The sequence below is a fragment of the Salmo trutta genome, chromosome 38, assembly GCF_901001165.1.
Source record: "Salmo trutta chromosome 38, fSalTru1.1, whole genome shotgun sequence".
NCBI classification, from domain to species: Eukaryota; Metazoa; Chordata; class Actinopteri; order Salmoniformes; family Salmonidae; genus Salmo; species Salmo trutta.
The window spans coordinates 5,284,523-5,306,446 of NC_042994.1; the positions used below are offsets into that span (position 1 = coordinate 5,284,523).

The 21,924-nt window shown below is 43.7% G+C and overlaps 2 protein-coding genes across 2 annotated transcripts in view; both read left to right on the top strand.

The window, feature by feature from the left end:
• Positions 1 to 5,817, top strand: part of LOC115177921 (microtubule-associated serine/threonine-protein kinase 1-like) — a 48,664-nt gene extending 42,847 nt beyond the window's left edge. Inside the window, exons 19-26 of the mRNA XM_029738915.1 lie at positions 133 to 383; positions 619 to 879; positions 1,216 to 1,460; positions 1,573 to 1,695; positions 2,012 to 2,148; positions 2,372 to 2,562; positions 3,125 to 3,555; positions 3,846 to 5,817. Of these exons, the coding sequence (XP_029594775.1) occupies positions 133 to 383; positions 619 to 879; positions 1,216 to 1,460; positions 1,573 to 1,695; positions 2,012 to 2,148; positions 2,372 to 2,562; positions 3,125 to 3,555; positions 3,846 to 5,342 (3,136 nt within the window). The 3' untranslated portion in view covers positions 5,343 to 5,817. The remainder of the gene's footprint in view (positions 1 to 132; positions 384 to 618; positions 880 to 1,215; positions 1,461 to 1,572; positions 1,696 to 2,011; positions 2,149 to 2,371; positions 2,563 to 3,124; positions 3,556 to 3,845) is intronic.
• Positions 5,818 to 11,749: 5,932 nt separating this feature from the next.
• On the top strand, positions 11,750 to 20,665 carry LOC115178078 (cysteine protease ATG4D). The gene is made up of 11 exons (XM_029739115.1): positions 11,750 to 12,153; positions 13,715 to 14,024; positions 14,369 to 14,452; positions 14,595 to 14,768; positions 15,154 to 15,517; positions 16,024 to 16,088; positions 16,333 to 16,490; positions 16,606 to 16,684; positions 16,785 to 16,861; positions 17,048 to 17,167; positions 18,388 to 20,665. Exons 2-11 carry the CDS (start codon positions 13,763 to 13,765, stop codon positions 18,580 to 18,582), a joined length of 1,578 nt encoding a protein of 525 aa, XP_029594975.1. The 5' UTR covers positions 11,750 to 12,153; positions 13,715 to 13,762; the 3' UTR covers positions 18,583 to 20,665.
• Positions 20,666 to 21,924: the final 1,259 nt, after the last annotated feature.

The following is a 21,924-nucleotide window of genomic DNA, read 5'->3' on the forward strand; positions in this document are numbered from 1 at the left end:
TATACAAGTCATGACACCTTTATACCAACATTCACAACACATTGATTCAACATCAGTTTAAAGAAGTTTTCAAAATAAAAGTCCCTTAGCATTGGGAATAATAGCCTCTTCTTTTCTCCTGGCCCCTCAAAGGAAGCGTCTGTCCGGTTCTGAGTCCCTCTACATGGACGGTGACTCCAGCCCTCCACTTGGGGCCCGGCGCCGTTTCTCCGCCCTCATGGACACGCATCGCTTCGCCTCACAGCAGGAGGACAACCCAGACCCCCTGACACGCCAGCCCCCTGTCAAGGCTAGGGGGACTTCACTGGAGGTGGCCTCCGTTCCCTCCACACCCCCCTCCACCCCCAGCACCACCCCTGACCCAAAGGAGGAACATGTAGGAGGTGAGAGAGAGAGCGAAAGAGATTGATTGATTGATTGATTGATTACGGGGTGGTAGAGGTTTGTTTCACTTGTATTGTCACCTGACAAACTGGTAATTTTATCAGGTGAGGTGACAATTTAAAAGTCGGTAGAAAGTGATGATGTGTATAGATTGTAAGTAAGCTAAGAGAGGACATTAGCTAAGCTCCAACAATATACTTGAGACTGGAGAGTAATATGTTTTTCCGCCAACAGAGAAACCACCGAGGCCAGGCGAGACTCTGGGAGCCACGCCCACCCCCTCCACTACTCCTGGACCTACATCAGCCTATAGGGAGCTGGGGGCAGGGCCTGTGTATGACCCCCTGGGCCCCCGGGCCACGAATGACCTGGTCCTCCGCAGGGCGAGACACCAGCAGATGTCAGGAGACACAGGGGAGAAGAGGAACTCACGGCCTGGCAACAAGGTTATCAAGTCAGCCTCGGCCACAGCCCTGTCTGTCATCATACCTGCAGGTAACTATGCTGAATTTTTATGTGTTGTCTCTGGCTTGAGTAGCTTTATATGTATTTTAATATCAAATACATTTAATCAGGCAGTCAATTAATCACTATGGCCTCCTGCCACTAGAGGGTGCTGTGAGCTGGGATGTTACTCTAATGCTGAGTTTACACAGCATGCTTCAAACCACATGACACAATAGTACACTGTAATATGTGTATCTCTATGTCTAAAACCTTTCTTACTCTTTTTCTTACCTACAATCACTATTCCATTCTCCCAATTTGTCATCCCTTCATCTTTCCCCTTTCCCATTACTCCTCTCCTTAACATTCTCCCCCCCACCACAGTAGACCAGTACGTCCACAGTCACAGCTCCCCCTTGGCCAGCCCCATGTCCCCCCTCTCCCTGTCCTCCAACCCCTCCTCCCGGGACTCGTCACCCAGCCGTGACTACTGTCCGGCCCCCGCCGTCAGCGTGCTGCGCTCTCCCATCACCATCCACCGCTCAGGGAAGAAGTACGGATTTACCCTCAGGGCGATACGGGTCTACATGGGAGATACGGATGTTTACAGTGTCCATCACATCATCTGGGTGAGGAGAGGGGGAGGAGAAGGGGGGAGGGGGTGGATTCATTAATTTATTAACTTGAAAGGTGTACACTATCCTATTTATTGATTGACAATGTATCCTCGTCCAATGGCAGCACGTGGAGGATGGAGGCCCCGCCCAGGAAGCAGGACTGTGTGCTGGTGACCTCATCACCCATGTGAATGGGGAGTCTGTCCACGGATTGGTCCACACGGAAGTGGTGGAACTCATTCTAAAGGTATGATGGAAGAAGAGACTGGGTTCTACAATAGACTTTGTTGATATTTGTAGGTCTGCGCAATATCCATGCACTGTGTTGGTCTCTTAAGCTATGAGTAAGGGTGTTATTTGTCAATGTAGATGTGAAGGAGGACATTCTGTGACCACACTCATGTGATGAGTAACTTGCCTGCATACTAGCGTTGGCTCCCTAAGCTAGTGCCCAGGCTTTAGCTCAGCACGCTAACCTAGACTTGTGGCATGCAGAAAACCTGTGATCAATCCCCAGTCAGTCACATAGACATGGCTCATCATCATTCTGTGTGCCCCTGCAGAGTGGCAACAAGGTGACAGTGACCACCACACCGTTTGAAAACACCTCCATCAAGGTGGGTCCGGCACGCAAGTCCAACTACAAGTGCAAGATGGCCCGACGCAATAAGAGGCCCATCGGCAAAGAGGGACAAGAGAGGTACTGTAGTATGGCACTCTCATTTACAGTAGCTGGTATCATGTATGCTGCAACATGGAGAAGAACAGTAACATGTATTTATTTAGCAGTCTGCTAATACGTTTCAGAATCTCTCCATGTTATACATTGCAAAACTTTTTTTTAAATGAAAATGATTCTCTACTACCCTCTCCTACTCATCCCCTATCCCTCTGTCCCCCTCCTCCCTCTCTCCTCCATACAGTAAGAAGCATAGCTCCCTGTTCAGGAAGATCACTAAACAGTCTAACCTGCTCCACACCAGCCGCAGCCTGTCCTCTCTGAACCGCTCTCTGTCGTCCAGTGACAGTCTACCAGGTTCTCCCTCCCACAACCTGTCAGCCCGCTCCCCTACACAGCAGGGATACAGGTCCACACCTGAGTCCTCCTACCTGGGTGAGTAACAGACCTGAGGGGTATACTACAAAGCAGCATCAATGAGTTAGCCAGCTAACTTGCCTAACTATTCTGAAATAAACATTTTTGAAAGATAAGCTTGAAATGTGCGTGGTCTAATTGACTCAGCATCCAAAAACACATATCTAGGTTTAGCTTTCTTAATGAACTAGAAAATCAATAGTTATTTCTGGTTGTTTATGGAAGTTAGCTGGCTAACTCATTGATCCCGCTTTGTAGTATACCCCTCAGGGTTCCAAATAGTATTTGTTTTCTTTGAAGTAAATAGAGTGTTTGAGATTGTCAGATGGGTGTCAGATGGACAGGGTTTGGGAACCAGTTTTGGTTCCATTGCACCAGGCAAGCTGAATCAAACATTGTAATCCCAGTTGTGGCTGAACTGATTATTACTCTGTAACTGAAGAATGTTTTTCCCTCTTCCTCTCTCACCTATCTCTTTTCTATCTATCTTCTCTCTTCTTGTCTCTCTTTCTCTGCTCCTCTCTTTTCTCTCTATCTTCACTGTAACCTCTCTCTTGTCTTTCTTTTTCCTCTCCCCCAGGTGTGTCCTCTCAGAGCAGCTCTCCTGCCTCCAGCACCCCCAACTCCCCTGCCGCCTCCCAGCACATGCGCCCCAGCTCCCTGCACGGCCTCTCCCCCAAGCTCCACCGCCAGTACCGCTCGGCCCGCTGCAAGTCCGCCGGCAACATCCCCCTCTCCCCCTTAGCCCACACACCATCCCCCACCCAGTCCTCCCCTCCCCCACTCCCGGGCCACACCATCGGTAGCTCCAACACCACCCAGACTTTCCCTGCCGGGGCAAAGCTCCACTCATCACCACCCGTGGTGCGCCCCAGGCCCAAGTCCGCCGAGCCGCCCCGTTCCCCACTCCTCAAGAGGGTCCAGTCGGCAGAGAAGCTCACCTCGCCGCTGTCTCATTCCCAGTCGTCGAGTGGTGGGGTGGGAGGGCCTCTGAGGAAACACAGCCTGGAGGTATTGTGAATGTGGCGGTCTGAGATGTGTATTAGAGGTGTGACACATAGGTAACGTGTGCCATGTGTGTATTATGAATGTGTCCAGTTTGTAATGTACAGTATAGTGTTGATTTCGTTTTTTCATCTCATTTATTAGTTTAGGTATACACGGGAAAGACGTTTAAATACAATTAAAACAAGACATTGGGAATTAAAAGAACTTCAGCCTTTTTTAGTAGACCTATTGTATACAGCATCACTATGTGTCTAAGACAATTTCCCCCTAAATAAAGGTTTATCCTATCTTAGGTCCAGCACTCTGACTTGTACCGCAAGGACCAGTTCCACTGTTGCGAGCTGGGGCTCCAGAGTTTGTTGGAGACGGAAGGGGAGAATCTACCACCTCCGAACCCCCCACTGCTGCCCTCCGCCCCGGGCTCCCAGGGTTCATCTACAGGGGCAACTACCACGACACCCGAGACGGGGGTGCTCAAGCCGATGAGGAAGTTAGGGAGGCAGGAGTCGCCGCTGAGTAGGGATACACTGCTGGCTGGTAGGGAGAGGGAAAGAGAGAGAGAGAGGAAGAGAGAGAGGGAAAGAGAAAGATCAAGGGAGAGGGTGGGAGAGATCATTATGGCTTATAGCAACAGGACAACAACCGTCCCAGAGAGGTCACCTAACCGAGGAGGAGGAGCCACAACAGATAATCACCAATCAATAGCTAGAAAACCCTCAACCAGTGAGCATACCTTTAGCCCTCAGAGTAGCCCCACCTACAGAGCCCAATCCAGCCAATCGCCAAATCTGGAGTCCATCAAAACTACAAGTCCCAAAACTACAAGTCCCATTACTCCCACTGGGTCACCAGGTATCTTTAGGGGCCATCCCGAAGGAGCAGAGAAGAGCCTGCGTCAGACAAACATGTCTATCAAGCAACAGAGCCTTCGAACGGCCGTGAGTACAAGCCCTCTCAGCCAAGACTCCCAGGAGAATTATGGAGAGTACAGAACGGAACCAAAGCTAAATGGAGACAACAAGGTGTGTCCTCCTCCCAGGCCCAGCATGCCCTGTGGGGGCCCTCTAGGGAGAGGCACTAGTCCAGACAGAGGCATGGGTATGGGTGGATCATCAATAACGTCAGGGTCTACAGGTATGTTCAAGGCTAGTAGTAAACCATCAGGAATAGTAGGAGAGAGCCTGAGAAAGAATGGAGCCGAGAACAATGGCTCTCCAAGAACTTCAGAACTGGGGTTGAGAAGCCCCAAAAGCCCCAAACCTCCAGCCAGGGCCCTGGCTCCGGCTGTCCCACCCCACGGACAACCCCTCTCCCTGGGCAAGGTGAGGCAGGGCCTGGGGCCTGTCAACTGCTACCGAGGGACCCTGGACTGGGAGGATAAATGTCGGCTGGAGGTAGTGGAAGAACACTCTCCATCCCCCTCCCCCTCCCCCACAGGCGTCACCCCCTCGCTCTGCGCACCCTCCTTCTGTCCGGGCAAGTCCAGGCCTGTTTCCCCCGGCGACAAGACCAGCTTCGTCACCCAGCTGACCAGTGCCGCTAAATTGGTCCTGGGGCCTATAAAGGGGTCAATGGTGTCCCAGTCCCAGGAGGGGCCCAAGGGGAAGGAGCTGAAAGACATTCCCAAGCTGGGTGAGGAGAAGCAAGGTGCCTCGGCAGGAAAGTCTGAGGCTTCGTCTGGACTCGGAGTCCGGATGGTTGGCGGTGGCACCACAGTGGCCCAAAGTCCAGCTAACTCTGCTCCTCAGCCTGATAAGGCGAACACAGGTAGCAACCCCCCCAAATTGTAACCCTTCTATCTGAAGGGAGTTTAGAGAGGAGGGCATTGAGAAATGAGATGCCTTTTCAGAGTTCTAGAACAATTCCACCATGTCAAGCACTTAAGGGAACATTCCAGTTCTAGAAGAGACTATCAACATGGTATTGACTGATCTGTAACCATGAGTGAACAGAACTATTGTAAAGGTGCTTTTACGGCCATTTTCTATTATACAGTTAGTATATATTAAGACAACGCTCCACTTTATGAACTATTAGATATCTATAACAGATCTGTATGTATGTATGTATGTGAAATGAATGCATGTCATGTGGTACAGTTTGTGTGTTTCTAGAATAAAAAGGAGTGAAAAGTGCTTTACTGATCAAAACATGCTGAATACTGTGAAACACCAAATCCAGTTACTTACTCGGTTTTTCTATCTCGACTAAACGACCAATCACTTCTGTTTCTGTAATTCACTCAAATAAATGTAATCACAAGCAGAGGGTATTCTGAGGCACAGTCAAATCATTAGAACCTTGACAGCAACAACAACAAAACACAAAATCCAATCGGCCACTGTAGATTTGTCTTTGGAAAGTAAATGACAAAATGACTACTGTAAAAGACAATGATGCGGCCACTAGATGTTATCTTTAGAAAGACACTTTCTTCCAAAGCGACTTACAGTCATGCATGGATACATTTTTTGTATGGGTAACCCCAGTGGGAATCGAACCCACAGCCCTTGACTGAGCCACACAGGACCAATGACTACTGTAGTTTTCTGTTACTACTGTAAGGCCCATGACAAAGAATGATGGTCCAACACTACACCCACTGAAGTCCTCAGTTGATTAGCATAGCCAGATTAGCATAGCCATATTAGCATAGCATGCTGTCAGTGAATGTCTGTAAGTGAAGGATGAAATGAAACAACCTTGAGTTAGTTCTGGGTGAATCTTGAAGGCTATGGCACATTTGTGTGTCATGGATTGCGTCCGAAATGGCATCCTATTCCCTATAAAGTGCACTACTTTTGATCAGAGCCGCTGTGGTAGTGCACTATATAGGGAATAGGGTGCGTTTGGTGCCTTGGTAAAGAAGAGTAAAGCTCCTCTGACAGTTCTGAAGCTCAGAGCGCTTATCTCTACAGAACAGGACTACTACTGCAGCCCACACACACACTCAGTTCAGGGATGGGTTCAGTAAGCCAGAAACTATAAAGAAATGAACAGAATCCAAACTTGAATAACATTGATAAACTAGAATAATTGTATTTTGTTGTGAATAAAATGATCTGTTACTTGATCCTGACTGCACAGCTACAGTAAGGAGAATACTGTAAATATCTGTAAAGACTTGAAAAATACTTATTGTTATACTGAAGTATTTATTCTATGGCTCTACTATTCGTACGTTCTAATTGTCACTCATCATGTTTTGTTTTGAACCAAAAAGGTGAAGAAAAAGCAGGTGAAAATGGATGTAGCATATTTAATAGATGTAAAATGCATATTAAGGGCTTTATGGATGGATAAGGTTTTTCATTCTTTGATGTCAAATGTTCACTTGCTGTTGCTGTTATCTTTTATCCATCTGTTTTTCTATTAACCTTATTTTCATATTGGATTCCTTCCTAATTCTAGTGTCAGGTATCTGAGATTTTAACTGTCTGTTTTTAGCCTGGGTGCCAGTATGTTTCTTGCCAACTCTGTATGGAATTGTCATGCCAAACAATGGTAATGGAGTAGGCAAAATCACAAACCGATCTGGGACCAGGCTAGTCTGTGCTGTGAAATAATAATATGACTATCCATGTTTCACTCACCACAGTAGGATTCACTGTAAGTTGAGCACTACAACTGTATGTGTGTTAAGATAATACACTGTGCATTGTTTCAATGGTGAAATTATGATGATCTCTCTCTCTCCCTCTCTCCCTCTATCAAACATGTAACACCCATAATCTTTATGCGAATGATTGGCAAATGTTTGTTAGCAGGTGAAGAATATCAGATATTGGAATTAGTCTGGTGAATATTTTGTGACGATATGCAAGCTTTTATGTATTACGTTACTTGGCTACTTTTCAGGTGACTTTCTGACTGTAGCCTATAACTTGGACCATACCGCCCCCTAATGGTGTGTGTGTATATACAGTACCAGTCAAATGTTTGGACACACCTACACATTCCAGGGTTTTTCTTAATTTTGACTATTTACTACATTGTAGAATAATAGTGAAGACATCAAAACGATGAAATAACACATATGGAATCATGTAGTAACCAAAAAAGTGTTAAACAAATCAAAATATATTTTATATTTGAGATTCTTCAAAGTAACCACCCTTTGCCTTGATGACAGCTTTGCACTCTCTTGGTGTTCTCTCAACCAGCATCATGAGGTAGTCACCTGGAATGCATATGACTTAACAGGTGTGCCTTGTTAAAAGTTAATTTGTGGAATTTCTTTCCTTCTTAATGCGTTTCAGCCAATCAGTTGTGTTGTAGGGATAGGTAGGGATGGTATACAGAAGATAGCCCTATTTGGTAAAAGACCACTTACATATTATGGCAAGAACAGATCAAATAAGCAAAGAGAAATGACAGTCCATCATTACTTTAAGACATAAAGGTCAGTCAATCTGGAAAATGTCAAGAACTTTGACAGTTTCTTCAAGTGCAGTCGCAAAAACCATCAAGCGCTATGATGAAACTGGCTCTCACGAAGACCGCCACCGGAAAGGAAGACCCAGAGTTACCTCTGCTGCAGAGGATAAGTTCATTAGAGTTAACTGCACCTCAGAAATTGCATCTCAACATCAACTGTTCAGAGGAGACTTTGTGAATCAGGCCTTCATGGTCGAATTCCTGCAAAGAAACCACTACCAAAATACACCAATAAGAAGAGAGACTTGCTTGGGCCAAGAAACACGAGCAGTGGACATTAGACCGGTGGAAATATGTCCATTGGTCTGATGAGTCCAAATTTGGCATTTTTTGGTTCCAACCGCTGTATCTTTGTGAGACGCAGAGTAGGTGAATGGAGGATCTCTGCATGTGTGGTTCCCACCGTGAAGCATGGAGGAGGAGGTGTGATGGTGTGGGGGTGCTTTGCTGGTGACACTGTCAGTGATTTATTTAGAATTCAAGGCACACTTAACCAGCATGGCTACCACAACATTCTGCAGCGATACGCCATCCCATCTGGTTTGCACTTAGTGGGAGTATCATTTGTTTTTCAACAGGACAATGACCTAACACACCTACAGGCTGTGTAAGGGCTATTTGACCAAGAAGGAGAGTGATGGAGTGCTGCATCAGATGACCTGGCCTCCACAATCACACTACCTCAACCCAATTGCAATGGGTTGGAATGAGTTGCACCACAGAGTGAAGGAAAAGCAGCCAACAAGTGCTCAGCATATGTGGGAACTCCTTCAAGACTGTTGGAAAAGCATTCCAGGTGAAGCTGGTTGAGAGAATCCCGAGAGTGTGTAAAGCTGTCATCAAGGCAAAGGGTGGCTACTTTGAAGAATCTCAAATATATTTTCATTTGTTTAACACTTTTTTTGGTTACTACATGATTCCATATGTGTTATTTCATTGTTTTTATTTCTCCACTATTATTCTACAATGTAGAAAATAGTAAAAATAAAGAAAAGCCCTGGAATGAGTAGGTGTGTCCAAACTTTTCACTGGTACTGTGTATATATATAAAACATTGTTCCATATCATAATCATAATGCCATGTAATTTAACATAGTTTATTCAAAATAAATATCTCATTTTATACTATTATGGAGTTTATTATCATCATATCTGAGAGCTACATATTGTTGTAACGACAGGTCAAGGTACTTAATATAGCAAGATATATTTTAGGGATGCTGTTGTAATGAAGAGGCCTAGGGCCGTGGCCTATTCAGACTTCAGATAAGAACACTTAACTTGGACTTAAGTCAAGAAATGTGGACTTAAATCCAGGTTTTATTGACTTAAATCCATTTTAACTACTTATCTCAAGTCTGAATTTGGCCCCTACTGAATATATAGTTGTCTCTTGTTTTGGTAGATAACTGGAATGTTTGCAGTAGTTTACAATATATTCTTATTGTTATATGAATCATTCCACTTCTCGTTATTCTCTAACTGTTCAGAGATGGGTGGCTCTTTAGCGTTATTCTGTGACTGTTAGTTCTACCTTCAAATATAAAGGGAACCAGATAACATTTTGTCATATTTCCCATGTTATCAACCTGATCACTAAGGTGGTCTTTATCGTATTATAATCATTGAAACATCAGGAGTAGATAAGTTAGTCAAAACTGGTCTGTGAAGAGAAAATACATACACATTTTGAATAATAAACTCTTGTTTATTTGTATGTGAGGTTTTTTTGCAGGCATATTTTACTCAAAACTTTGCATGGAGGAATTCCGTAGTATATAGAGATCTGTTTTATATGTTAACGATGGCAGAAAATGCACATCCTAATCATGATTATGATGAATTGTTTGAAATGCACTTTATATTTTCAAGCGTTTTTTTTCTTCATTTCTAAGTGTTTGTTTTGGTCTGTATTGCTACAGTTATGTATTATCTGGGCGAAAATAAAATCTAAACTGTACTTAAACAAATATACAATTATATTTATTCGCAATGGCCACCAACGATTAATATATCTCATTCACCTCATTTGAAAATGTTATGTAGATTAAGGGCAAGTATGATGACATTCTAACTTTCTCTTGTTGTTTGTCATTTCGGTGTTTCTTATTTACATTGTACATGTTGGTCCGTTAGCTAGCAGATGCTCTTATCAAGAGTTACTTACAGTCAGTATAGTCAACTAAGGTAGATACAGCAATCACATATTACAGTCATTGCGGGTATTTCCTCAATGAACCAGATATCAGCTAAATCAGTGCTAGTAAGAAAGGACAAATGGGAGTGTTAGTGCCAGAAAGACAAGTACAACAGTCTAATACTAGACACGTGACAGCCCCAGGCACTCCACCTGTAGCCTGTACTCATCCATCGCCTCCTTTGGTCGAGAGCCTCCAGGGATGCAGGGTGGCTCAGGCTTCCTGCGACGAGGGCCATCTCCCCTAGAGCTGCTGGTCTAGTTGGGGTGGATCCATGGGCTTAAGGAGGTCCTCACAGCAGCAGGAGTTGATTGGCTAAAAGACAGGAAGCAGAGGAGAGTCGTGGCACATAGAGCGAACATGGCTTCAGTGTCTAGGTCTCACTATATCTATGCACCAGTATATCAATAAATGAAATGTATTTATCAAGCCCTTTTTACATCAGCCGATGTCACAAAGTGCTATACAGAAACCCAGCCTACTGTCTATCTATCTATATCTATAGTATCTACAATATGTATCACTATATCTATGTTATATATTTCTATGTCTCAATATATCTATCTTATATATTTCTATATCTACAGTATCTATCGACTGCATCGAACACTGGTGCTTAGCTAGAGGGGTCCAGTCTTATACATGTAGCTCTGCTGTCGCGCTATGGCACAATGTTCTTCAATATCAGAAAGCTCACAGTTGCAACAGAGTGCCAGTAAAATGGCAATTTTCCCTGGCAAATACAGGATTGCGAAATAAAAACAAGACTTTTTTGGTTTATCTGTTTTGTGCACACGTATTAAAAAATATTGACAAAAAAGAACAATTCAATATAAAAGTCAGGCAAGATCCCACATTACAAACACCACTGTACACACACATTTAAATAAATAATATAAATCAAATAAAGGAGATGAGAGATCGCAATTTCTTTATACATCAACAATAATATTTTAATGTACAAATACTTTTTTTTGTAACTTAAGGGAATTCAAAAGACCTACAAAGTCATATGTAAAGGCTTGAAATCTGGGGGTCATTAAAAAAAGTAATTTATGAATATAGAATTTACTCATAAGTATCATAACATTAACAATGAATTCGAGTTTCTTATCTATGTTATTGGAATTTTTAAAAAAGTATTTTTTTGCTCAGGGTAAAGTTATATAGAGACTTAGCTAGTTGAGAAATATACAACAAGATCATCACAGAGTTCTACAATTATGACTGAACTATATTTAGACAACAGGCTTTTGGTAGTTTGCATGATTAGTCACATGACATGCTCAGGAGAGCATACCAAGGATAAGCAGTACAGGTTAATCATAATAAAATGCATGATCTCATTTCATTCACACAGTTACACTAGGTCTATACACCCCATAGACGACAGCTTATTTACATAATATGACGAACGTCAATGTGTAAAATATTAGCCAATAAAACGCGCGCTATGATTTATTGTTAGGATTTAAATCAATATATTTGCTCGTATCAGTAGGTTGACCAATCATGTTGTTAGTACAGTCTGTCAGGAAGTATCTAGAGCCCTCCTTATTGTATGGTGTCAACCCGCTGATCCTGCAAGCTAACTAGCTCAGACGTAGAGCAACTAGCTAGCATGCGAAGTAAATCGTTGGGTGAGCTATAATTCGACTGAGTTTAACGTTACTCGTTGGATGTAGAATACATTTTAATCGCTGACATTGGCTGTGGTTGTCCTGGAGTCGTCAAGAAAGGCGAGACATTAACGCCTCTGCCTGTTTTCTACAAAGTTGCCAGATGCGTTGACAGCTAGCTAGCTACTGTAGCTTGGCAGCTAACTATCAGTATTGAGTTACCACAGCAAAGCTACGTAGTACGTGGTCTCAACCCTGCACTTCTGAGCCGTCGCCGTCCTATCAAGCAATTTTAAGATTTTACTTGGTTGAAGACCTCTCATGTCAATGACACTCTTCATAAAGTGGTAAGGTTATGATCTTGGCTATGTTGTGTTGGATGAGGTTTAGCTAGTAACTAGCCGGCTAACTAGCTAGGTAAGTTAGTGGTTAAGCCAATATCGTCTAGTTTAGCCAGCCTGTAGCCCCTTAATAGGTGTAACTAGCTGTCATGTTAGAGCTAGTGATTTTTAAGAAACGTGACAGCTTGGTTACTTCTTAAATAACAGGATGGTTATCATAGCTAATAGGTAGGCTACAGTGTAGAAAAGGCTAGTTAGTTAGCTACATCTTTTGACCATCCGCTACCAAGGCTTCTCACTGTCACCCCCAGCTGTTTGTTGTCACACAGCAATCACATGATGGCTATTCTATCGTGTTTTCCCAGAAAGGACAGAAATTCCTCATCATTAGGTTAAATAAACTATTTCCAGTTTCAGTACAGAGTAGGAAGTGAAGTCACTTGTTCAACATTCCAGTGTTACGTGTCTGTTACTGTGTAACATATGTTCTCTTGTCACTCAGGCACATCATCCTGTGATGACTCTAAACTAAGTGATACCCACAGCCTTTTTTCAACTATACTGAACAAAAATCTGAAATGCAATATGTAAAGTTTTAGTCCTATGTTCCATGAGATGAAATAAAAGATCCCAGACATTTTCCATGTGCTAAAAGCTTTTTTCTCTCAAATTTGTTTACATCCCTGTTAGTGACCATTTCTCCTTTGCCAAAATAATCCATCCACCTGACAGATGTGGCATATCAAGAAGCTGATTAAATGGCATACAAAGCCACACCTTGTGCTGGGGACAATAAAAGGCCACTCTAAAATGTGCAGATTTGTCACACAACACAATGCCACAGATGTCTCATTGAGGGAGTATGCAATTGGCATGCTGACTGCAGGAATGTCCACAACAGCTGTTGCCAAATAATTGAATGTTAATTTCTCTACCATAAGCCGCCTCAAGTCGTTTTAGAGAATTTAGCAGTACATCCGACCGACCTTACAACCGCAGACCACGTGTAACTAAGCCAGTCCAGCATATCTGTATTCCCAGTCATGTGAAATCCATAGATTAGGGCCTAATGAATTTATTTCAATTGAAGGATTTCCTTCTGTGAACTGTAACTCAGTAACATCTTAGAAATTATAGCATTTTGCATTTATTTTTGTTCAGTGCGGTTTCACATCGGGGAAGGAGGGAGAAGTGGTTTACTTTGAAACTGACTGTGACTAATATTGTTTTTCTCAATAGCATTCACTAGCCTAACCACTGCGACAGCTGTTCTGGTCTGCATAATAATAGCAAAGTCATCAAAAATGTTTAATCCCTGCCACTTTCAGATCCACTTTCTTGTGAATCTGCATGAAATGAGAGAAAATCAGCCTCACATCAGTCATTATTTAGAAGCACAACTAGCTTAACCTCTGTCTTTCAATGTTAATGTTTAAACTTCATCTTAGTGCTGGACAGACAAGAGGAGAGCGACACATATAGCCCTTACTCCATAGCTAATCAAATTACACATGCATGCACTGTCGTAAACATTGATTTTCTATCTCTCATCCCTCTCTTCCGTCAGGTCCCTATTGCAATGAGGATCTGCAGAGCCCAGCTGTAAGCCTGAGTCATGAACTCCGTGTCTCCCAGTGCAGTTCAGTATGTGGGGGGAGTAGGAGTGGTGGGTCAGGATGACACCTTCCAGAGAGAGGAGACCAGGAGGCCCCAGCAGCCCCAGCTGGTGGGCCCTGGCAGAGGAAGTAGCTTTGGGAACCGGCAGGGTACTGATGTCGGTGGGGGTAGAACCAGAGAGGCCTCCACTGCTGGAGAGCCAGACGAGGTGGACAAACTCAAGACCAAACTGATGTCGGCGTGGAATAATGTCAAATACGGTCAGTCAGTGGGTTCATTTGAACTTTTTTCCATAAGGCGGATAGTTCTATATAGCTGTTTAACAGCAACAGACATAACTTCCAGTTTTTCCATACAGTCAGTTTAAACAATGGCTTTTTTAATTTTCTTAAGAAATAGCAACAAGGGAGATTTTCTAGTCTTTGTACTTTCTGTGTGAATAATCTTTTTTAGGTCTTTTTTTATTTCTTCTTCTTAACAGAAGTCTCATACAAAGCTATGTGTAATAGCCCTCCCGAAGTCAACTTCCCCCTTCCTCAACCAGTCATCAAGACATAAAGAATCCCCTCTAAAAAGGTCTGTTCTGTTTCTTTTCCCTCTTTAGGCTGGTCGGTCAAGTCGAAGACCACATTCAACAAGAGCTCTCCAGTGACTGTAATGGGCCACTCATATCTGCTCAATAGTGAAGGTAGCTAACCTCCAACAACCCCACTCCAACTTCAAAAGACTTCCTGGTAAAATAGATGACGCTCCATGCCCAGTGAGAAAAACTGGTTGGAAAGATGTATTTTAACCAGTTCTACTCACTGGGTATCTCTCTCCCCTTCCAGACGAGGTGGAGCGCTTCAGGCGGGCGTTCGTGTCTCGGCTGTGGCTGACCTACCGTAGGGAGTTCCCCCAGCTGGAGGGCTCCACCTTGACTACAGACTGTGGCTGGGGCTGCATGCTGCGGAGCGGACAGATGCTGCTGGCCCAGGGCCTACTGCTACATCTGCTGCCACGAGGTGAGACAGAGTTAGAAAGAGGGCTCTAAATGGGTATAGATACAAAGATGGGACCTCTTCATAACTCTGAGACAACTACACCAACTCTGGCCCAATCCCAAATGGACCCCTATGCGCATACAATTGTGGAGATCTGAGAGGGTTTGTTTGGAATAAGCAATATGATCGGTGAAACTTACACCTAGCGGGGTGGAGCTATTAACATATTGCATACACCTGTCAGATCCTCTCAGATCTCCACCAGTGCGTAGGGGTTCATTTGGGATGGGGCCCCTGTCTGTCTCTCTCTCTCTCTCACTCTTGTTTCTCTTTCTGCCACATCTCGCTCTCCCTTCCTTCCATCTCCCCATCGATCATTACTAACTGTCTGTATTGTGTTGTCTAGACTGGTTGTGGCCAGACGCCCAGCAGTTCGTCGACGTGGACTTTGAGGCTCTGAGACCCCGCTCCCCGTCCCGCGCTGGAGGCGTACCCATCCCCTCCTTCGGCTACTCCTCCTCCTCACGGACCCCCACCACGCCCCAGAAGACCTCCATGCCAGGGGGCACGGCTCTCAACCATACCCAGAAGAAGAGGCCCGAGTCGGGCAGGGACAGGCAGGCTGAGCCCCTCCACCGGAGGGTTGTGGCCTGGTTTGGGGACGAGCCCCCGGCCCCGTTTGGGGTGCACCAGCTGGTAGAATTGGGGAAGAGCTCAGGGAAGAAGGCGGGGGATTGGTACGGCCCCTCAGTGGTGGCACACATACTACGGTGAGGAGCCCTCCATGGGGTGTGGTCAAGATAATGATGCTGTCAGAGCATCAGCCATAGAAGTAGAATCTATAGAACATACATCGTTCAAGTCAGTGATGGCATCAGCATGCATTTGATTTCTGTACTTAGATTTTTGATAGATGTCTGTAATGCCACAATGCATCAGAATGATCTCCAGCAGTCATGTTTACGGATGCACCTTTATTGTGTAGATGTTTTGGTTGCTATTATATTTTTTAAGGAGGCTCGGTGGTGTGCCTGACTGCATGCTGACGTTTACCAGGGTTGGAGTCAATTACATTACAATTCCACTCAATTCAGGAAGTAAACTGAAATTCCAATTGTTTTCAATGTTGTTCAATGAGGAACATTTGGAATTAGAATCAACATTTGGTTTACTTTCTGAATTGAAATGGAATTGAACCAAACCCTGATATTTACTTCATGCCCAGTAGCATCAGTATGTTGTGACATTAAACATGAGCCGTATGTTTGTTTTCCAGAAAAGCAGTTGCCAAGACTTCTGAGGTTCACAACCTGGCTGTATATGTAGCGCAGGACTGTACCGGTGAGTTTGACTTTATACTGTACCTTTCCTACTGGGTGGTTGGTTGGTGGTGTTGGTTGGTGTTGTCATTTGTCGAATTCACCAGATATTGTATGTTTGGTCCATCTCAAATGTTCTCGTCATAAGTGATGTTTTTGTCATTGGTCTTCTGAATGTAGCTGAACTGTGTCTCATTTCAGAATGTGGGGGGGGACATGTCCCTAGTGAAACTTAGGCCCAAGGTGTCATTGTGTGTTTCTTTCAGTGTACAAAAAGGACGTGGTGCATCTATGTGACCAGTCGTTGAACCAGAGTATATCTGATCCTGAGCCCAGTGGTCCAGGCTGGAAGTCTGTCATCATACTGGTTCCAGTCCGACTAGGTGGAGACTCTCTCAACCCCTCCTACATCGAGTGTGTCAGGGTGTGTACACGCATGTACACACACACTTTCATAACCTAACCTTAGTCACAAAGCTTGTTATTTCTCCATGGTTGATGTCGCTCTAACATGAATATGGATTTCTTTGTGTCTTAAGAACATTCTCAGGTTAGAATGCTGTATCGGAATCATCGGCGGCAAACCCAAGCATTCGTTGTTCTTTATCGGCTGCCAAGGTAAGAACTGCACTCTACTTCCTGGTTCAGTTGCTTCTGATTGGACAGTGGGCTGTCATTTAACCTAACCTCGCCTTCTTCCTATTTCCTGTCCAATCAGACGAGCAGCTGCTGTATCTGGACCCTCACTACTGTCAGGCCGTGGTGGATGTCACTCAAGACAACTTCCCACTGGAGGTTGGTTGGACTTGATATCACTTGATCTCTCCTTCGCCGCTCCATCTGTCTTTGGACTTTGTCTGTCTGTGCTATGACGCAGATAAGCATGTTTTGACTGGCTCAAAGTAGGTCATTTCAGATTCAGACGTGTACCTTGTCTGTAATGCTCTCCCCCCTCCCTCTCTCTCCTCCCCACCTCCCCAGTCGTTCCACTGTAGCTCGCCCAGGAAGATGCCCTTCAGTCGCATGGACCCCAGTTGTACTATAGGCTTCTACGCCAAAAACAAGAAGGACTTTGAGTCTCTGTGTTCCGCCGTCTGTGTGGTGAGCTCAGCCTCTTGGCCTCATTTCAAATCTCTTTTTACTCATGTATACATTCATCACTTATACATTAGTTATGCATCACATATAGATAATTTATAGATCTCTGTAACTTTGACGCTGATATGATTTATAGATGCATGAGTTGAAGCGACGCAACTTAGATGGCTTATTCGTCACTTATAGATAGATATGTTACACATTTCTTACGCATCAGTGATGCATCACTTATTCAGAACCAGTCAAAAGTTTGGACACCTACTCATTCCACTTTTTCTTTTTTTTAAACTATTTTCTAGAATAATAGTGCAGACATCAAAACTATGAAATAACACTTATGGAATCATTTAGCATCCAAAAAAATCGTTAAACAAATCAAAATATATTTCAGATTGTTCAAAGTAGCCACCCTTTGCCTAGATGACAACTTTGCACACTCTTGGCATTCTCTCAACCAGCTTCATGAGGTAGTCACCTGGAATGCATTTCAATTAACAGGTGTGCCTCTCCTCCTCAATGCGTTTGAGCCAATCAGTTGTGTTGTGGCAAGGTAGGGGTGGTATTCAGAAGATAGCCCTATTTGGTAAAAGACCAAGTCCATATTATGTCAAGAACAGCTCAAATAAGCAAAGAGAAATGACAGTCCATCACTACTTTAAGACATAAAGGTCAGTCAATCTGGAAAATGTCAAGATCTTTGACAGTTTCTTAAAGTTCAGTTGCAAAAACCATCAAGCGCTATGATGAAACTGGCTCTCATGAGGACCGCCACAGAAAAGGAAGACCCAGAGTTACCTCTGCTGCAGAGGATAAGTTCATTACCAGCCTCAGATTGCAGCCCAAATAAATCCTTCACAGCGTTCAAGTAACAGACACATCTCAACATCAACTGTTCAGAGGAGACTGTGTCAATCAGGCCTTCATGTTGGAATTGCTGCAAAGAAACCACTACTAAAGGACACCAATAATAAGAAGAGACTTGCTTGTGCAATGTAGAAAATAGCAAAAATAATGGAAAAATCATGGAATGAGTAGGTGTGTCCAAACTTTTGACTGATTACATCAACTGTATACATTAGTTACACTAACTGTTACTGTATACATCACTTATGCATCAGTTGCATTGTTACTGTATACATCACTTACATAAAGCTCTTATCTTATTCTGGGTGACATTAATAAGTGACCAATTCAACACTTTCATATTCCCCCCCCCACCCCAGGCCCTATCGTCGTCCGAAGAGAAGTACCCCATCTTTACCTTCGTGGAGGGCCAGGCCCAGGACTATGGGCTGGTGGGCCACAGCTCCTCCCATCCTCACTCTGACACCTCCCCTGGCCCCGCCCACATGCTACCCCAAGGCAAGCTCAGCAGGAGCAACACAATAGGCAGCTCTGACGACTTTGTCTTCCTGTGAGTACTGGTTTGTGTTCCTGAGGAACGAAATGTAAGCAAATGGGGAAAGACTGACTTTGAATTTTGGGATGGATTCCATTTCCCTGTTTTTATAGAGCTCAAAGTGGATATGCTTTCTGCTATATCACAAACTCTGGAATTTGTGTCTGTCATATTCGAGGCGAGGCTTCAACTGAATCTCACTGTCGGTCTGTCTGGGCAGAAACAGGTCTTAGAAACTAACGCTAGGCATTTCTAAATTGGACTGTTGCCCCATCCCAAATGGACCCCTAAGCCCTATACAATTATGGAGATCTGACAGGTGTTAGTAATATAAACTAGGCTAGGTGTACGCTTCACCATATTGCTTATACCAATCAAATCCGCTCGGATCTCCAAGGCCGTAGGGATTTGGGATGGGGCCTCTGACTTCATTTAGGGAATAATAACAACTGGAAACACGGAGCCTGTTTGATACATGCTACATGACGGGGGTCACTAGTAGTGGAAGAGAAGGTACTCAGCCCTCTTCTCTCTGACTTGTATTATAATACTGCTGTATACTTTTTACATTAATTTCTGTTTTGTAAGAGCTATTAAGTGTGTGTGAACTGAAGCTGTTGGTGTGTTGAGTTGCTGTTATGTTCACATTCCTCTACTGTACTCTTATATTCCCTATGCCATCTTAATTCAGTGTCATGGCTATAGTACTACATGGCTATATGAATTTCATTGCAGCATTCCCAACCCTCTCTTTAGTTGTGCCGTCCTTTGACACACCATTCAGGTGACAGTAAATGACCTGGGCTGGGCTCCCTACCTAACCTCGCTCACTGGTTTCCACACCTGGGTTCAAATAGTATTTGCTTTTTTTTTTTTTTTTTCCCAAAAGGCACTGAGAGTTGATTTAACCTGCCTGGAGTGCCAGATGGGCAATGTTTGCACTTTTGGGACTATTCTTTTTGCCCTGGCAAGCTCAGAAAACCAATACTAATTGAACCCCTGATCTGCAACACTCTCACACTATTTCATCAGCTCTCTCTTGTCAATTAGTCTATCAGTATCAACTTGCAACACACTAACAGGAATCCACTGTTACAACAATAGCCCCTTTTGTGTAATGTGTTACACTAGCTCCTATCTAGATGATGGGAAATTATCCATTTACCAAGAGGCTATGTCCAAAATGACACCCTATTCCCTACATCATACACTACATAGAGAATAGGATGCCTTTTTGGGTGAAGACAGTTTTTGGTTGTAGTGAGACTTGTTGAATGAATGATTCTGAACTCCATTCCTTTAAGAGTCCTCCTCATAATTTTTTTAACAAGGTGGTGCTGCTGAGTACTGGTGGGGGGGATGCCTCACTTTGGACAAAGTGCAAGGTGTTTTTGAACACGTGTAACTTCAATTTATTAAGGTAGAGTTAAAAGCCTTGCACTTTGGAGACCTGCATATTAATATCTAAGTCAGGGCTGTTCAAGTCTGGTCCTGGAGGGCCAAAACACTTCTGTTTTTTGGTTTCTACCTGGTAGTTAATTGCACTCACCTGGTGTCTCAGCCAGGTCTGCATTAGGTCCTTATTAGAAGGAGAGGATGAAAACCAGGACTGACAATGAACAGCCCTGATCTAAGCATTAAACCCCCCAAGTTAGATATCAAAGTCACGTCACAAGCTCCCTCAACCCCAAAATAAAATGAAGTATTCTGGGCAGTGGTTAAAACACTGTTGATTGGATGCTTGATCTCACATTTTAATTAGGCTTCTGACCTGTGTGCAACAGGTATCCTCTAAGGGGCAAATCTTGACTTTCACTTAACCTGAATGTTCACTGATCATTCATTGAAGTCAATGGGAGAATAAGTGAAAATGCGAGGTTAGCGAGTTAGGATTCACCCCAGTAATCTGTGTATTTCACTCTTGTCCATGTGTATATTATCTCATAAAGGTGACATTTATTTTCTCAATAAAGTGAAGAATTGTCATGTGTAGAAGTCTTTAATGTGCTAATGGCCACCCTAATAAGGGACTGCATTCATGTGGACAACATGACTTTGTAAAACTGTTGTATAGAATGTTATTAAAGGTAACTTTTTTTGTATTTATTGTCTGAATATAAGATTGATTGAACTCTTGGCCTACATGTGTATGTTTTGTGCCAGCCAGGATTCTGGCGAGTAACAACCTCCTTATCTAAGTGTCTATTGTCCCACATCGTCACAGTCTTTATCCTGTATAAAAAAAACACTATCTCTTATAGTGCCTTGAGAAAGTATTCACACCCCTTGACTTTTTCCATATTTTGTTGTTACAAATTGGGATTAAAATGAATTTACTTTTTGTGGAAGGAAAAATTCTAACACTTAAAAAAAAATATATATATATTTTTTTTTTATATATATATATATATACACACACACACACACACACACACCAGTGCATTCTAAAAGTATTCATACCACTTGACTTTTTCAGAATTTTGTCACGTTACAGCCTTATCCTAAAATGAATTAAATTGTTTTTTCCCCCCCTTATCAATCTACACACAATGCCTCAATGACAAAAGCAAAAACAGGTTTAGAAATGTATTAAAAATAAACTGAAATATCACATTTACATATGTATTCAGACCCTTTACTCAGTACTTTGTTGAAGCAGCGATTACAGCCTCAATTCTTCTTGGGTATGACGCTACAAGCTTGGCACACCTGTATTTGGGGAGCTTCTCCCATTCTTCTCTGCATATCCTCTCAAACTCTGTCAGGTTGGATGGGGAGCTTCGCTGCACAGCTATTTTCAGGTCTCTCCAGAGATGTTTGATCTGGTTCAAGTCCGGGCTCTGGCTGGGCCACTCAAGGACCTTCACAGACTTGTCCCGAAGCCACTCCTGCGTAGTCTTGGCTGTGTACTTAGGGTCGTTGTCCTGTTAGAAGGTGAACCATCGCCCCAGTCGGAGGTCCTGAGCACTCTGGAACAGGTTTTTATCAAGGATCTCTCTGTACTTTGCTCTGTTCATCTTTGCCTCAATCCTGACTAGTCTCCCAGTCCCTACTTCTGAAAAACATCCCCACATGATGCTGCCACTACTATGCTTCACCGTAGGGATGGTGCCAGGTTTCCTCCAGCGGTGAAGCTTGGCATTCAGACCAGATAATCTTGTTTCTCATGGTCCGAGTCCTTTGGTTGCCTTTTTGGGAAACTCCAAGCAGGCTGTCATGTGCCTTTTACCCAGGAGTGGCTTCTGTCTGGCCACTCCACCATAAAGGACTGATTGGTGGAGTGCTGCAGAGATGGTTGTCCTTCTGGAAGGTTCTCCCATCTCCACAGAAGAACTCTGGAGCTCTGTCAGAGTGACCATCG

Coding starts and splice junctions, on each gene's coding strand:
- LOC115178078 (XM_029739115.1), top strand. CDS start 13,763: ATGAACTCCGTGTCTCCCAGTGCAGTTCAGTATGTGGGGGGAGTAGGA. Junction 16,089..16,332: donor TGTAGCGCAGGACTGTACCG/GTGAGTTTGACT, acceptor TGTTTCTTTCAG/TGTACAAAAAGGACGTGGTG. Junction 16,491..16,605: donor CCTACATCGAGTGTGTCAGG/GTGTGTACACGC, acceptor TTGTGTCTTAAG/AACATTCTCAGGTTAGAATG.